This window comes from Geotrypetes seraphini, chromosome 13 (genome assembly GCF_902459505.1).
Source record: "Geotrypetes seraphini chromosome 13, aGeoSer1.1, whole genome shotgun sequence".
Lineage (NCBI taxonomy): Eukaryota > Metazoa > Chordata > Amphibia > Gymnophiona > Dermophiidae > Geotrypetes > Geotrypetes seraphini.
In genome coordinates, this window is record NC_047096.1 from 81,309,673 (window position 1) to 81,326,709 (window position 17,037).

The 17,037-nt window shown below is 42.0% G+C and overlaps 1 protein-coding gene across 6 annotated transcripts in view; it reads right to left on the reverse strand.

The window, feature by feature from the left end:
- ATP6V0A1 (ATPase H+ transporting V0 subunit a1) overlaps positions 1 to 17,037 on the reverse strand; it is a 242,656-nt gene that overhangs the window by 12,289 nt on the left and 213,330 nt on the right. For all 6 annotated transcript variants that reach the window (XM_033919294.1, XM_033919299.1, XM_033919296.1 and 3 more), the window contains 2 exons: positions 9,266 to 9,383; positions 7,745 to 7,916 (listed from right to left, as the gene is read on the reverse strand). In XM_033919294.1, coding sequence (XP_033775185.1) covers positions 7,745 to 7,916; positions 9,266 to 9,383 — 290 coding nt within the window. The remainder of the gene's footprint in view (positions 1 to 7,744; positions 7,917 to 9,265; positions 9,384 to 17,037) is intronic.

Genomic DNA, 17,037 nt, shown 5'->3' on the forward strand with positions numbered 1-17,037 from the left:
CGGGGTCTGTACTGCTCCCGCCGGTTGGTCCTTGACAAGCGGCTGGCACAGCTGGGGGCGGGAAGCAGTGGAGGTAAGGCTACAATCAGCTCAGCCAATAGGAAGAGCAGCAGCAATGAGGGGCAGATTTTGACTGGAGGAATGTGTCGCTCCTGCCATGATATTTTTTACCTTGGCGTTGGAGCGCTGTGAAGTGGGGCCTCTTTGCATTCTCCCGCCTAGCCTCTATCATACCGCATCGCTTTCTGGGGAAATTGCCAGTGCCTCTGATGTTGGCTGCCCCGGAGGAGAGAGTTGGGGATGTGGGGGTCAGTCGTCTTCCACTTCTCTCCCCGTAGAATGCGCTTTCACAAGGACCACAAATTCTTTGAGGTAGAGAAGGCTGTATTCCGAGTCAGTCTCCACATCATCTCACGCACTTCATCCTACTTAAACTTCAGGAAACTACTAAAAACTAATCTTTTCACCCGATTCATACCCTAAAACCCCTATGCCCACCCTGGCCCCTTCTTTGCTGACTGTACCATCCTTCACCGACTGCACCACTGCTCGCTGATTATTCTATTTTTCTCTCTGTTTGTACCATTTTTTTCTCTGCCACCTATTTTCTCTGATTGTAACATTGTACTATTTTCGCTGATTGTCCAGTCCTTCTTCGTTGTAAACCGCCTCGAACTACTATGGCTTTGGCAGTATATAAGAAATAAAATTATTATTATTATTATTAGTATCCTCATCAGGAGGCTTTAGTGTAGAAAATTAATGGGTATGAGAGGCTGGGACTCAAATCTTGAATTTGTACTTGGATATCCCTCTTGTCTTGAGGCTCTGGACTCTAAATGTTGTTCTTAAAGGCAGATCGATAAAGTATTTGGGTGGAGAGAGCTTAAAGGCCTAAAAGTTCCAGTATTATTGTATTGTTTCAGCAGTAATCCTGAAAGCTTTTATCACTAGCCATTGCCTAGATATACAAAAGTATATCATCTCTGCCCATCTACTTTGTTGACTTTCTTTTACCTAATTGTAATAGGTTAATATAGTTCTCCCTTTCTACCTGGATAACCTGTATTGTGAATCTGTGAATGTATTTCTGGAGTCCCTCTATGAGTCCAACTTTTCTTCCTTTCTCCTCCGCCCCATGTCTCCCTCTCTCTCTCATTCCCTCCCCTGCTGCAAAAGTGGGAGGACTCAAAATGTTAGCAGGAGGAAGATAAAAAGAGGGAGAAACCTGAAACAAAGGAGAGGCAGCACAGAGGGGGGTGGATGTTGGACTTGGGGGTGTATAGAGGGAAGAGAGAGAGACTGTAGAGAGGTGGAAAGTTTCTGGACCAAAGAGGGAGGAAGGAAGGAAGGAGAGAGAGAGGCAGAGAAAGACCCGGAAGAAAGGAGAACACATGCTGGACATTGGGGGGGGGGGGGTTGTAAGCAGAAGAAAGACAGAGAGAGAGGCCTGGACCAAAGTGGAAAGACAGGAGGCAGATACTGGACTATGGAAGGTACAAACAGAAGAGACAGAGGGGGAGAGTCCCTGAGGAAGAACAGAGACATGCAAGATCATAACAGAGGAAGGAGAGAGAGGGAGATATGTTGCCAATAGGGGTGGAGGAGAGAGGAAGAAAAGTTGGACTCATGGAGAGACAGAGAGAGATGTTGGTTGGGGAAGGGAATGAGGTCTGGAGGAGAGGAAGCATGTAGGAGGCAGAAATAAAGAAATGTTGGATACACAGTCAGAAGGAAGTCCAACCAGAAACTAATTAAATCACCAGACAACAAAGGTAGGAAAATGATTTTATTTTCAATTTAGTGATTGAAATGTGTCAGTTTTGAGAATATATAATATGTCTAATTCTATGGTTGTTACTGATTGCATATCTGCCTTGACCTCTTTGGAAAAAACCCCCAAAATGTAGATGATAATTAACATTTTCTCAGCGTACAGTGTGCTTTGTGGGTTTTTTAAAAATTTTGTGGTTACCATTATGAATTAATAAGATTATATTGTGTGTACATGAAAAATGAATGGAAGAAATTGCATTACAATTAGTACTATTATAATGGGGGGTAGGGTCAGGGGCGGAGCTTGGGCTGGGGTACTTGGTTGGTATTTGTTAGACTAGGGTGTACTTGGCTTGAAGAAGTTGAGAAACACTGGTCTAGGTGACTATGGAGTTCACTCAGTAAGGGCCCCTTTTACAAAGCCACAGTAGCGATTTTCCCATGGCAAATTCACCAAAGTCCATTCAATTCCTATGGGCTTCAGTGCATTTGCTGTGGCAGAATTGCTATCGCAGGATGAAAAGCATTAACTGATTCAACTTGAGTTTGAAGTTGGTTGAATACCACTCTCTCAAGTATGGTAGTTTTGAAAGAAATGGAAGATTTGATTCTGGCTAGTAGTTATTCAGAATAAGAGGATCTGCATTACTTTTTTTCAAGGGTGGCTTAAATGCTACTGGAACACTGCCTAAGTGTCAAACCTTAAAGGAAGTCATATTGAGCGTTGGAAAATAATTAACTAATAAAAATAGTGCACATTTAATTTTCTCCACCACCAAATTTCCCTGTCTCGCCCTACCCCACCACTTTTTCATGCCACCTGGCTGAAAAAAATTTCTGGGGAGAACACTGAGATAGGAATGTGCAAGTAAGCTTCCGTTAGATCCAACAAGGCTAGAATTTTTCCCAGTGTTTGGTGATTCATCTCCATTTGCAATGTTGAAAGTGTGGGCTGCTGAATTTAAACATGGCCAGACAAGCATTGGAAGAACACTCCGGACATCCAAAAACAGCAACAAACAACAAAATGGTTGATGAAGTTCACCAAATCGTGATGGAAGATCACCGATTGACCCTAAATGAGATAGCAGAGGCTACTGGCATTTCATCAGAAATTTTGTGTGAGGCCGTGCTACAGCAGAAGAGAATTGAGCGGCTGGGAGTCTGCACATCCTAAAGCAGCCGATTCCTGCAAAAAGCTGGGCACCATGTTGATGTGATACTTACCCCATATACCTACTTCAGCGTAGGATAAGTATATTTTTTCTTTATGCTTGCTTGAACAAGGATAATACTGACTTTATAGCCTTATACCATAAATTTTTGTGTCTCTCCCTGTATTGTTTAAGGTTTTGACAACTCTTAATGTGAAAGGTTTTTTATGCCGATGAGGAGATTCACCCCAGGTAATTTTCCCACACTTTGTTTTAGTTAAGGTGGTGTGGGCGGGGCTCTGAGGCTTTTTCCTTCGCATTAGGTCTTTAATATGTCTATTTAGCCTTTGCATTGACAGTGATTGCGGCACTTTTCCTTATTTGTCCTCTATTCTACAGTGTGTTATTGGGTGGAAGGGTGTTGTACATATACACACTATCCTACACTAATATTTAGGCATGAGGAAGTTGAGTGTGCATGGGTGCCGTGTTTGCTAACTGTTGACCAAAAAGAAATTTGATTAGATATTTTTGAAAAGTGTGTTGCAATGCAAACAACTTTTTACTGTGTTTTGTGACTGTGGATGAGACTAAGGATTATCACTATACTCCTGAGACAAAGCAACAATGCAAATAATGGACTATAAGAGATAAACTCTAAAGAAAGCAAAAATGGCTCTGTCGGTTGGGAAGATGATTGTGACCGTCTTTTGGGATTTCTATGGGATACTTTTTATTGATTATCTGGAAAAGGGAAAACCATTAATGGTGAATACAATGCTGCCCCGCTGCCGAACCTAGGCTCATTCCAATTATTCCGAAAGCATCTGAAAATCTGGCTTTTCTCCAAAATGTAAAGCTATCTATTTAAAATGTAAAGCTAGCTATTCTCTTCATAACCTCTAATTTTTTATTATGTCCTTCCCTCATTTATTGAATTTACCTGTAAACTGTGCCGAGCTCTATCTTTATGGAGATGATGTGGTATACAAATTTAAGGTTTAGTTTAGTTTACCTTACACTTATCTACATTAAACCTCATTTGCCATGTTGCAGCCCATTTCTCGAGCATGTTTATGTCACGTTGCAGGTCTTCGCAATCCTTCTGTGTTTTCCCTACTCTGATAACTTCGTATCGTCTGCAAATTTAATCACCTTGCTTGTCATACTAATTTCCAGGTCGTTTATAAATATATTGAAGAGCACAGGCCCGAGCACCGAACCGTGCGGCACTCCACTCGTGACGTTTTTCCAGTCCGAGTATTGTCCATTTACCCCCACTCTCTGTTTCCTATCCGCCAACCAGTTTTTAATCCATGTGAGTATTTCACCCTCGATTCCATGGCATGCAATTTTTCGAAGTAGTCATTCATGCGGGACCTTGTCGAATGCCTTCTGAAAATCCAGATATACAATGTCGACTGGGTCACCCTTGTCTATCTGCCTGTTTACGCCCTCGAAAAAGTACAATAAGTTTGTCAAGCAAGATCTTCCTTTGCTGAAGCCGTGTTGGTTGGTCCTTATCAGATTGTGTCCGTCAAGGTGATCAATGATGCGGTCCTTTATCAGCGTCTCTACCATCTTTCCCGGTACCGAGGTCAGACTCACCAGTCTGTAGTTTCCCGGATCTCCCCTCGAACCTTTCTTGAAGATCAGCGTAACATTCGCCACTTTCCAGTCTTCCGGAATCTTTCCCGATTTGATCGACAGATTGGCTATTAGTTGAAGCAGTTCAGCTATTATCCCTTTCAGTTCCTTGATTACCCTCGGATGGATGCCATCCGGTCTTAGGCATTTATCGTTTTTAAGCCTATCAATCTGCCTGCATACTCTTCTAGACTGACCATCAACCCTGTCAGTTTCCCGTCTTCGTTTCCTGCGTATAGCCTGTCGGGTTCCTCTTCAGTATATAAAGACACAAAAAGCACTCCATTTATTCCATGGTCATCCAATGGCCCCACCACTTCCTTCGCTGGTCGTTTCCCTTTAATATATCGAAAGAATGGCTTGAAGTTTTTTGCCTCCTTGGCTATTTTTACCTCGTAGTCTCTTTTGGCCCCTCTTACAGCCTTGATGTTGTTTGTGCTTTTTCCAGCTTTTGTCTGTTTTTTTACCTTTTCCATTCCTTAAACAAAGTCTTCTTGTCTCTGATCGCTTCCTTCATTGCTGCAGTGAGCCACATTGGTTCCTTGCTCTTTTTCCTCTTGGATCCCTTGTTGATATGTGGTATATATAGATTTTGCGCCTCGGTAACTGTGTTCTTAAAAAGGGACCATGCTTGCTCTAGCGTTTTTACAGTGCTTAGCCTCTTAATCTTCTTCCCCACCATGAGTCTCTTCCCTTTGTAATTCCCTTTTCGGAAGTTCAGTGCCATGGCCATTGTTCTGGATTGATGTTTAGCCCCCGTGTACAGGTTGAAATGGATCATATAGTGATCACTGATTCCCAGCATACCTTCTACTTCTACACCTTGAGCCGGTTCTCGTAGTCCATTTAGAATTAAGCCCAGAATTGCATTTCCTCTCATATTTTCCTTGACAAGTTGTTCCAGGAAGCAATCACCTACAGTATCCAGTATGTTCTCTCTACTGCAGCCAGAGGTGCCTAGGATCCAGTCTATCCCCGGATAATTGAAGTCACCCATGATAACTGCGTTGCCTCCCTTGCAGTTGCATTTTATATCGTCCATCATTTCTTCATCAGTTTCTTTGGACTGCCCTAGGGGTCGGTAGTAGAAGCCGATCTTCGTTTCCGTTCTATTCGTTCCTGGAATTTTGGCCCATGAAGACTCTACCTTATTTTTCATTTCCGGCGTGTTCTCTCCGGTAGACTCGATTTCCTCTTTGACGTATAGGGCAATACCCCCACCTTTTTATCCTACTCTGTCTCTGCAGTATAACTTGTATCCCGGTAGCACAGTGTCCCAGACGTTTTCCTCATTCCACCATGTTTCCGTAATGCCGATGATGTCAAGGTTATCTTTTTGTGCCATTGCTTCCAATTCCCCCATCTTATTCCTGGTTATGCCTCTCTCTATACAGCCAAACATCCTCCTGACTACAGCCACTGCCTTGTCACATTGCTTTGTCACCTTCAGATCCTCAGACACTATCACCCCAAGGTCCCTCTCCCCATCCATGCATATCAGCCTCTCGCCTCCCAGCACATACATCTCCCCTCGGATTTCTACTCCTCAAATACATTACTCTGCACTTCTTTGCATTGAATTTTAGTTGCCAAACTTCAGACTATTCTTCCAACTTTTGCAGATCCTTTTTCATGTTTTCCAATCCCTACGGGGTGGCCACTCTGTTTCCAATCTTGGTATCATCCGCAAAAAAGGCAAACCTTTCCTTCTAACCCTTCGACAATATCGCTCATAAACATATTGAACAGAATCAGCTCCAGCACTGGTCCCTGAGGCACTCCTCTACTCACCTTTCATTCCTCCATGACTTCTGTTTCTAATCCAGTTCACCACTTTGGGTCCTAACTTCAGCCTTTGTTCAAGAGCCTCCTAAGAGGAACTGTGTCAAACGCTTTGCTGAAAGCTAAGTAAATTATATCTAGCGCACTTCCTTGATCTAATTCACTGGTCAACTAGTCAAAGAATTCAATCAGATTTGTTTGGCATAATTTACCTTTAGTAAAGCCATATTGTCTTGATCTTGTAACCCATTAGATTCTAGGAATTTCACTATCCTCTACTTCAGCAGCACTTCCATTATTTTTTCAATAACCGAAGTGAGGCTTACCAGTCTGTAGTTACCTGCTTCATCTCTATGATCATTTTTATGAAGAGGAACCACATCAGCTCTTCTCCAATCCCACAGAACCACTCCCGTCTCCAGGGATTTATTGAACAAATCTTTAAGTGGAGCTGCCAAAACCTCTCTGAACTCCCTCAATATCCTGGTATGGATCCCATCCGCTCCCATGGCTTTGTCCACCTTCAATTTTTCAAGTTGTTCATAAACACTTTCTTCCATGAATGGCATGATATCCAGTCCATTCTCATATGCCAATCATGGTTCTTCTCCAGGATTTTCTTTCATGAGCACAGAAGTATTTGTTTAGCATGTTTGCTTTTTCCTCATCACCCTCCACATATAAATTTATAGTTTTCTTTTAGTCTCAGAATTCCATTTTTTGTCTTTCTACTTTCACTAATATACCTGAACAAAATGTTCTCTCCCTTTTTTATATTTCTAGCCATTTGCTCTTCAGCTTGTGCTTTTGCCAGATGTATCTCTCTCTTGGCTTCTTTCATTTTCATCTGGTATTCTGTAGCTTTAATGATTGACATTCTTTCGGTTATTAATGCACAGAGGTCTGTACATTTGTTTGAGACAGGGTCTGCAAACTCCACTACCCTGCGCATCAATTGCCACATGTAAATGCTGACAAACTCTTTAAGAAAATAAAAAGGGGTCCCACATACCACAATGGAAGGCACAAAAAAGTATAGAAATAGATGCACTAAGGAGATCTTTGCCAAAATGTGACTGCTCTTCTCTGAAAAAACAGACTGCTGTGTGCTCATTTGAGTAGGAAGACATCTGCACATGCATGGTACAGCATTGCCAAAGGTTTCCAAAATTATTGGAATGCTGGGTACCATTCATGGCAGACTTCATTGGATGACGTTGCCCATATGCAACAAATGATGTCCTGCTTGTCCTCTGAAAAAAGAATCACATCAGATATTTTCATGAAGGGATATCTTCAGAACCTCAAGTAGTTTGTCACCGTTTAGTCCTCTGACACAAGTACAGGGATTATTTAAACAAATCTATATTTCACATAACTCTTACCAGTGTAAACGCAGAGCATGAAGGAATGCAGATAAGCCTTCCATAACTAGAAGGATCGCAACTGTAAGGGTTGCAAAAATGGCAAACACGAAGAACAAGCCGAAACCTCCACCCAGACTTCTCACATGGAGACTAATGTGGATGATCATGGTCCATAGCACTTCTGAAAGCTCTGCCAAGAAAGATCAAAGTTATTAACAGGATTAATGGATTAATTTTATTTTCAAAAAGTGAATTGTCTCAAGAGGACAAGAGCAAGTGATCCCTGTTCTCAATTAGCAAGACTGCTGCAATCAAAGAAATAGTAGTACTACTACTAATCAAAGATTAGGATGTGTGTTTGGGGAGGTGGGGGTAGGAGGGGGATAAAAGGATGTCTACATTAAAAACAAGAAAATAAAGCAATTTTATCCCTATTTTATTAAAGGTATAACAAACTATGGCAGATTGTTAACCTAATATGTTTATATCCAACCTTAACATTCAGTCTTTATTCAAATGAAATAAGGTCTGGAATGCAGACCCTATTTCATTTGAATAAAGACTTTATTTTATAAAAGGTAACATATGTACCTATGTGCAGTTATAAAATAGGCTACCAGCCCCAACCCCACCTGTGTACTAGCTGCAAGTGCCGTGCAGCAAATTCTCCAATGCCCATTTAATTCCTTTGGGTGTTGGAGCACTTCTTGCAAAAGCCCTTGCTGTCAGGCTTTGTATAGTCACTCCACTTCAGCTCCAACTCCATGAATGCCGACACCCAGATTGTAATGTACACAAATGGGCAAATCTGGTGCATGCACTTTTTTGTAAGTCATTTTCTGTGTATAAAACATAACTTTACACTTGGATAATTCTCATCAATTTACCACCAATGTTTTTGAAAAATTTATCCTCCCCCTTATTGTACATAAAAAACTATAGTTTATCTATGGAAACAGCTCGATATAAAACTGCCCAATAATATGAGGGTAAAATTATGCTGGTAATGCCATTATGCATATTTTTAACTGTGATAAATAGTGGTGATTCTGGGAACAGAATTTTGACTTGCCACATGCTATAATATTGAAACTCCTCAGATTTCAGCATGCATTAGAAATCTTGCGGCTTGCTAAAGAAAAAAAGAAAATAGAGTATAAAAATTCTGCTCTTATGTTTGTACCTGATTTTGCCCCAAAAACAGCGGTAAAAATTGATTTTTAATTGGAGTTTTTAAAATTTAAATTGGATTTTTAAAAAATAATGTTTATAATGAAAAATTTAACATGGATGTCGGTTAGAGAATTGGATTCTTAGGCGGGCTTAGGTGTGATTCTCAAAAGTCGCTGAGGCGGCTTCTGAGAATGGGCATTCTATACAGAATCCAGGCCTAAGTGTGTGCAATAAGCTGCAGTAGACAAGAAAAAGAGAGAAAGAAGTTAATTCTGTAGCTCTTCCCTACATTGCTTCCTCCCCCAGAGCAAAGAGATCAAGTTCCACAACACCCCACAATTTGAAAATGAATAAATAATTACTTACGTGCGTGAGCTAAGCTGAGAGCCCACAGTCGTAAGTAGGAAGCAGTGTTAGAAATGCAGCCCAGGCAGTATTCTATGGTATGTATTGCCTGATGAACAACAGTGTCTCCAAAATGAAACTGTAAGAAAATAAACATAAAGAGGAAAAATTAAACCAGAGGTGAAATGAAATTCTGACCAAGGAATCAAGGTTGCAAATCAGATGTCCAGCTGAAACATTACACTGTTTTCCCCTAGACTTTCCGTTTGGATTTATCAAAATGACCCTGTCTACAAGGATGAGAAAACATTTCAGCAGTTTGTCACAGAGTGACCACTCGCAAGATTCATGCTGATCCAGGATAGGTCTGGCTCTTCCTCATTTGTATTTCACCATCTTGGTCAGAAGAGCATACCAGACCCCACTTAGTTTCCTTCAGCTCTCACCTTTCCTTTAACTAAGCACAAGACCCTGTAATACAAATTAACCAAGAATACCAATACAGCTATTATACAAGCATCTGGCCTTTTAGATCGCTTTGTAGCTTGCCCTAAAGAGTGTTATGTGCAAAGCACCATTCTGTAACGTACGTGCCGAAGTCCCTTAGCATGTAACAGTGTGAAGAAATAAATAGGGATGAAGTTTTGGCGTATCACCAAACGATGTACACAACTTAAAGAATACCATCAAGTTGTATGTGTTGCATAGTGCACCAACGTAAGTGGATGTGCCAAAACAGCTTTAGACTGTTAAGAAGTGCCCTGAAGCCATTATAGAATTGGCACTAAGTGGCCCCATTATAGAATCCACATCGCGGCGCTACGTTAGAGAATTGACCTGTTAGTTAATTAGAAAATCTGAAGCCTGCCAGATCAACTTCACTGTTCATTTGATTCTATTGTTACAGTATGATCTGCTTAAATGGCTACCGCTTTTAGTGAGCCTCCCAGATCAATCAAGCAGCATGCCAGATAGAGCCAACTACAAGAGAACCTGCATTTACATTATTTATGCTAATTAGGAACGTCACCAAGAAGACTGATCTGCAGTCACTATTTGATTCTGCCATACCAGTCCTTTCAGACAACTTCTCTATGTGGTTACCTATGTATGCTATGATGTCTAGCATAATTTGTCATACAGAGCAGTTGCCTACTTATAATAGGAATTCTCTGTAAACAACAGGGAAATGCAACCACAATTCCTCGTGATGTCATCGTGTCCCAGAGCTCTCCTCCTGTTTGGCTTCTCTGAGCCTGTGTGGGGATTCCTGTGCAACCAATAGTCTCTCCTGTTGACCAGTCTAGATTATCTACTATAGCTAGTAACATTGTAAGTGGATTGTTAACTGTAATGTTGTTTGCACATTGTGAAGTTACAAAATAAAACTAATAGATTAATGTACTGTTGCCTTTCCTCTTTCTCTTACCACAGGTGAGAGAAGACATTTTGGTATCAGGGTTACCCTTAAGGTTCTGGAAACTACTCTGTGTGGGAGTGTGGCAATGACTGAAGTGGGTGCACTTGTCAGTGGGCAATGTGAGGTTGTACTGGATCTGCGCTTGTTAAAAGGGCCAGAAGATTGTAAGAGGGCAGCACTGTCCTGCACAAATAGCCTCGGTAGCTGAAAGTGGGTGAAAGTAGTTGGGTGGAGGGGGAGCTATAGAAGGTTCTGGAGACAGGAGAAGCATGGTTCTAGTAGAGCTCTATTCTCTTTGTTGTTTTGCAAGTAATCTCCCCTCTTTACTGCCCTCTGGAGCTTTCTGTTACCACCCCCTACCCCCATCCACAAATGTGGAAGGATTTATTAACAAAAAATTTCTTTCTATTTTTGGTCTTCTATCCTTTCTGCTGTGTGCTGCCCGATTCACTTCGGTAAATTGATTCAAATCAATTTGTTTCTGTAAAAAAAAATCAACCTCACTGATTCAGTGATTCCTGACTTGCAGTGTTCCCTCTAAGGTGAGCGCATGAGCGATCGCTCACTATTTTCAGTGACGTCGCTCATATACTTTCTCCTGTCGCTCACTCGAGGGCGGGTGGAGGTGAGAGGAAGCGGCGGCGGCCTGTATTTTAAAGTTGAAAGATGCAGCGGCGGCTCCTCTCAAGATCCCTGACTGCATCGGACTTCCAACGCAGGTGGGGATTCGTGAGAGGAGCCGCTGCCATGTCTTCAGTGTCATACCAAGAGGGGGGGGGGCGGTCCGCCCCGGTTGTGCACCCGCCCTAAGGCTGCAGTCGGAGAGGAAGTTCGGGACAGCCAATCGCTGCCTGGCTGGGCGGAACTTCCTCTCTGACGGCAGAATTGACGTCAGGGGATTGCTGGTCAGCCCGGTGGGAGGCAGAGAGAGCTTGGGGCAGCCGCGGCGGTGGCTTTGGGGCCTGTTTCCCCCGATGGTTGCTGCGGTGGCATTGGGGCCTGTTTCCCCCGATGGTGGCAGCAGTAGCTTTATGGAGGGTAGGGAGAAAGAAAGGGGGCAGGCAGGGAGACAGAAGGGAAACAGAAAAAAAGAAAGGGGGCATCAAGAGAGAAAAAAGAAAGAAAGGGCAGGGAGATAGGAAGAAAAAGTTGGGGGAGGGAATGAGGTCTGGAGGAGAGGAAGCATACAGGCTGAAAGAAGGGAAGAAAGATTGGATGCACAGTCAGAAGATGAAAGTGCAACCAGAGACTCATGAAATCACCAGACAAGGTAGGAAAAATGATTTTATTTTAAATTTAGTGATCAAAATGTGTCTGAATTATATATGCTGTCTATATTTTGCATTATGGCCCCCTTTTACTAAACCGCAATAGTGTTTTTTAGCGCAGGGAGCCTATGAGCGTCGAGAGCAGTGCTGGGCATTTAGCGCAGTTCCCTGCGCTAAAAACTGCTATTGTGGTTTAATAAAAAGGGAGGGGGGTATATCTGTCTATTTTTGTATGGTTGTTACTGAGGTGACAATGCAGAGTCATGTGCCTTGACCTCTTTGAAAAAAACCCAGAATAGGAATGATAATTAACATTTTCTCAGCGTATAATGTGCTTTGTGTTTTTTAATTTTATTGTTGGTAGATCATTTTGATTTGGTCATTTTAAAGTAGCTTGCAAGCCCAAAATGTTTGGGCACCCCTGAGCTAGAGCGTTGAAGCTGTGTATTTCTATTTTATCCCCCCTTTTACAAAACTGGAGCGTTTTTTAGCGCCAGCCGTGGTGGTTGCAGTGCTGATGCTCAGAATTCTATGAGCGTCAGGGCTGTTACCACTGTGGCTAAAATCCACACTACAGTTTTGTAAAAGGGGGAGGGGTTAGTTTGCGATGACATATTCCATACTAGGCGAAGGTGTGTTCTGTGTGTTCGAAAGACATAGTTTTCTGTTAGGATTGACGGTGTAGGATTGATCTGTGCTGGTCTGGCTTGTTTAGTTTTACAATGGGTGTATTGATGTACTGCTCACTGCAATATGTAAGATGCTGCCTTTTCCTAGGTACTCATGTGTGACGTGTGGTTTGTTACTAAAAATCATGTTTTTCGTACAGATGGGGGGGGGGTGCCAAAAAATGATGGGCCCCGGGTATTACATATGCTAGGTACGCCATTGTATGTAAAGATACCAGAAAGCTGGCGAAGCAAAAACTTTAAGTAAATTGTTATTCTTCTAAGTTTTCAGTATTTAACCCTCCCACAATCTCATGGGCACTCGTTTCAAGTTTCAAGTTTATTGAGATTTTGATTTAAACGCAATATCAAATATTTTCAATGCGAATAACAAAAATAAATTTGGGGAAATAAATAAAACCATTTAAACAATAAACATACAAACATATCCATAGATGATTACAAATACATAAGGAGTACAAGGATAAACTACATTTGTTTAAAAATGCGTCTTCCGTGCCTGCTCATAAATTTGTGGAGTATGTAACTTGTCGCTCATGCATATTTTTTTTTGCACACATCTCATCAATCCTTAGAGGGAACATTGTTCCTGAGTCTCCTCCGAGTCTCCTAAAGCAGCAGCAGCAGTAAACAGGCTGCTCCTGACTTGCCTATCAGGGCCTTCCCTATGCTGCAACACTGATGACATCACTAATGACACGGCAGAGGGAAGCCCTGGTAGGCAGGCTGAAAGCAGCCTGTTCACTACTGCTGTTGCTTTAGGAGGCCCAAAGGTTGAGGGGGGAAGAGAGGGGGGGTCGAATGGGAAATGCTGCGCAGGGGGATAGGAGGGAGGAATGGAATTCTCTTTTCCCACAAAGAATCTGCTGTGCTGGCCGTGTCAGCAATGAATCTCGCTGTATCGCGGTTATCAGCAGCAATTCCCAAATGCTGCCTGCTGCTGACCTGGAAGTCTCTCCACGACACATGGGAAACTTCCAGGTTAGCGGCAGGCAACATGTGAAAGTCACTGCTGATACCATAACCTGAAGAAGCAAGCCTTGGAGTACAGGGGAGGAGAGGAAGGAAAGTTGGTGGCACAGGAGGGAAGGGGTGAAAGGAACTTCCAGAAGGAAAGCTGGGTGGCACAGGGGGCGGGAAAAGATAAGAGAAAGGAAAGTTGGTGGCACAGGGGGAGGAGATGGAGATAAACATGATAAGGGAAGAGGATGGAATTGCACATAACATAGTAACATAGTAAATGACGGCAGATAAAGACCAGAACGGACCATCCAGTCTGCCCATCCTCAACATCCACTATCTCCTCCTCTCCCTAAGAGATCCCACGTTCCTGACCCATGCTTTCTTGAACTTACACACCTCCATCAAGCCCAGTAGCCCGTTCTCACGGTGGCCAATCCAGGTTACTAGTACCTGGTCTAAACCCAAGGAGTAGCAATATTCCAAGGTACCGATCCAGGGCAAGCAGTGGTTTCCATGTCTTTCTTATTAACAGACTATGGACTTTTCCTCCAGGAACTTGTGCAAATCTTTCTTAAAACCAGCTACGCTATCCGCTTTTACCACAACCTCTGGCAATGCGTTCCAGAGCTTAACTATTCTCCAAGTGAAAAAAAATTTCCTCTTATTGGTTTTAAAAATATTTCCCTGTAACTTCATAGAGTGGCCCCCTAGTCTTGTCAATCGATCCACTTGTACACGTTCTACTCTACTCAGGATTTTGTAGACTTCAATCATATCTCCCCTCTCTTGTCCAAGCTGAAGAGCCCTAACTTTTTCAGTTTTTCCTCCTATGAGAGGAGTTCCAACCCCGTTTATCATCTTGGTCACTCTTTGAACCTTTTCTAGCGCCACTATATCTTTCTTGAGATAAGGAGAGCAAAACTGAATGCACTACTCCAGATGAGGTCGCACCATGGAGCGATACAGGGGCATTAGAACATTCTTAGATTTGTTAACCATCCCTTTTTAAAAAAAATAATTCCTAGCATCCTGTTTGCTTTTTTGGGCGCTAATCCCCAAGCTGGACCCTAGCATCCAGTAACTATGTTTCAGGTTATTCTTCCCAAAGTCTAAGCTTCCCCCAAACCATAAAGCTACGTATCTTTACAAAACAGCAGCACTAAAGCGGCCAGAGTAGCAGAGATGGTGTAAATGTATGTAGGTGAAGTATGCATGTGGATGCGTTTCTTATAAACTAAATTTACTTCATAACTTCATATGGATGATGAGAGTGCTCGAGGGAGCAGTAATGGTGATTGTTGAGTACAGAGTGCGGGTCACTGTTGTATTCCTTGGTCTGCTTTGTTTATTGGTTTTAATGATACTCATCATGGTAGTGACTTGTATATCATAGGCATTTTTATACTCTGAGGTATTCCGATGCTTGCTGTTGAAGCAATTTGTATGTTATTTGTATTTTTATACTTTGTATGTATGTGTGTATCTTGGTTAAAGTGAGGGTTGTGTTGATGTGATTTGTATGTTAAATGTAATGCATTATGTTGTATGTAAAATTGTTACTCGCCCTGGATAAGGGCGGGAGATAAATAAAAAACCCAAAACAAACAAACTTAGCTTTCACCCCAACACTCAGATCACTAAAAGTATGTGCCTTCTCATTAGGGAATACTTGTACGCTTATTTCCTTGGGGGTAGTTAAGAGGCAAGCTTCAATACATGTTAAGGACATTTTTTTTCAAAACAAGTTCATACTGGAAACAGACTGCTTATAGATAGCCATAGGATGTGTGAAATTTGTACTACAAGGCATTTATTTGTAATGCATATGATAATTCAGTGAAAAAAATGTCTTATGTTGGATAGAATTCTTGAAGATAAAAAACAGCTTTTCATCCTTAAAAGGTTTTGGAACTCATTTCAATCGAATAAGAGGGATTTTATGCATGTAAAACAGCATTTATAGTACTACCCCGAAATTTGTGGGAGTTCCTGATTGGTATAGTCCGACTTTACTACAGGAATAGGAGGTTGGAGCAGACTGCGAATGAGCAAGTCTGCGCTTCGCAAACCGCGAATTTGTGGGGGAGCACTGTACACACAAAAAGTCTATTACTGTTTAGCTGCCACCATCCAGCTCATGATGACATTCCATGCTTCCATAACCTTTCCTAAAAAAAAGCATTTCCTGATGTTTCTCATCAGTCTACCCCCTAAAAGCTTCATACTATGATTCCTTGTTCTAAAACATCCTTCCCATTGAAAAAGGTTTGCTTCTATCCTAACTTGTCTCTCCCTCTTGCAATGGCCTCTGAAATCTGGATACTAAAACTGCAAACAAGTTCAACAAACATTTTATGTATTTGGAGAACACTGGAAGGAATTTAAAAAATCTCGTTACTCTGCAATTTCATTAAATCCAACGAAAAGTTCAATGAGCCTTTAAAATTGTCAAACTGTTTTAGAAGTTTGCTATTCTCTATGGGAGGTCCAATTTCCAAATTCTACCACTGCTGTGTTGCCTTGAACAAATTATTCTGCTTAGACACAAGTTCTTTGAAGCAAAAGCCTGATGACTGCATATGCTATTTTGCATAATGTTATATACACTGAGATATGCAAGGCTATCTTTCCATGTATAGACTTCCTGCCAGGCAGTTCCCTCGTGTATAAGAGGCTCTCTGCTCCAGTTCCAGTCCCCTTTTCACCTTGGAAAATCTGGCATGGATTCTTTGAATGGGGGAGGAGCAAGAGAACTTCAGAGCCCTAGGCATAGTCATGTCAAAATGTCCATAGACTATTTGTTAAAACTTGATGCTGAAGAATGAACTCTGTTATTTGTGAATTGCAACAGCTCATAAAAATCCTCAGTAAATTCAACATTATCAACCACAGTCCTGAAGCACTTTGTGCCTCTTGACCTTCACAGCTTACCAGGTCTTTCACCAAGGAATGTTTTCCCCCCCGATACTCTAGGGGTGTAAAACACATCTCTTTGGTTCAGATTCCCACTTCTTAAAGGTCCCTGGAATTGTACCTCTTTATGTTGTTCTCTCCAGTGTCCTCTTCCTTGGTTCTCCTCCTGAGATTCCTATGATATCCACAAGCTCCTCTTCTGACACACTGAATCTCCTTCTGTTGTAGGTCTTCTCACTCCTCACTCTAAATCAGGGGTATCCAACCTTGGTCCTTGAGAGCTGCAATCCAGTTGAGTTTCCAGGATTTCCCCAATGAATATGAATGAAATCTATTTGCATGCTCTGCCTCCATTGTATGTACACATATGCAGTAGGCAGGGTTTATAATATTCTCTCAGGATAGGGGAGGAGCTTACCTAAGATGGCGTGAGCTCAGCAGGGAGACGCTGACGTGGATCTTTTGAAAAATTTCCTTTCTTCTGCCTAATGGTGAAGAGAAAATCAAAGGTCCGGGTGTTCCTGGATGAATCAGCTGTTT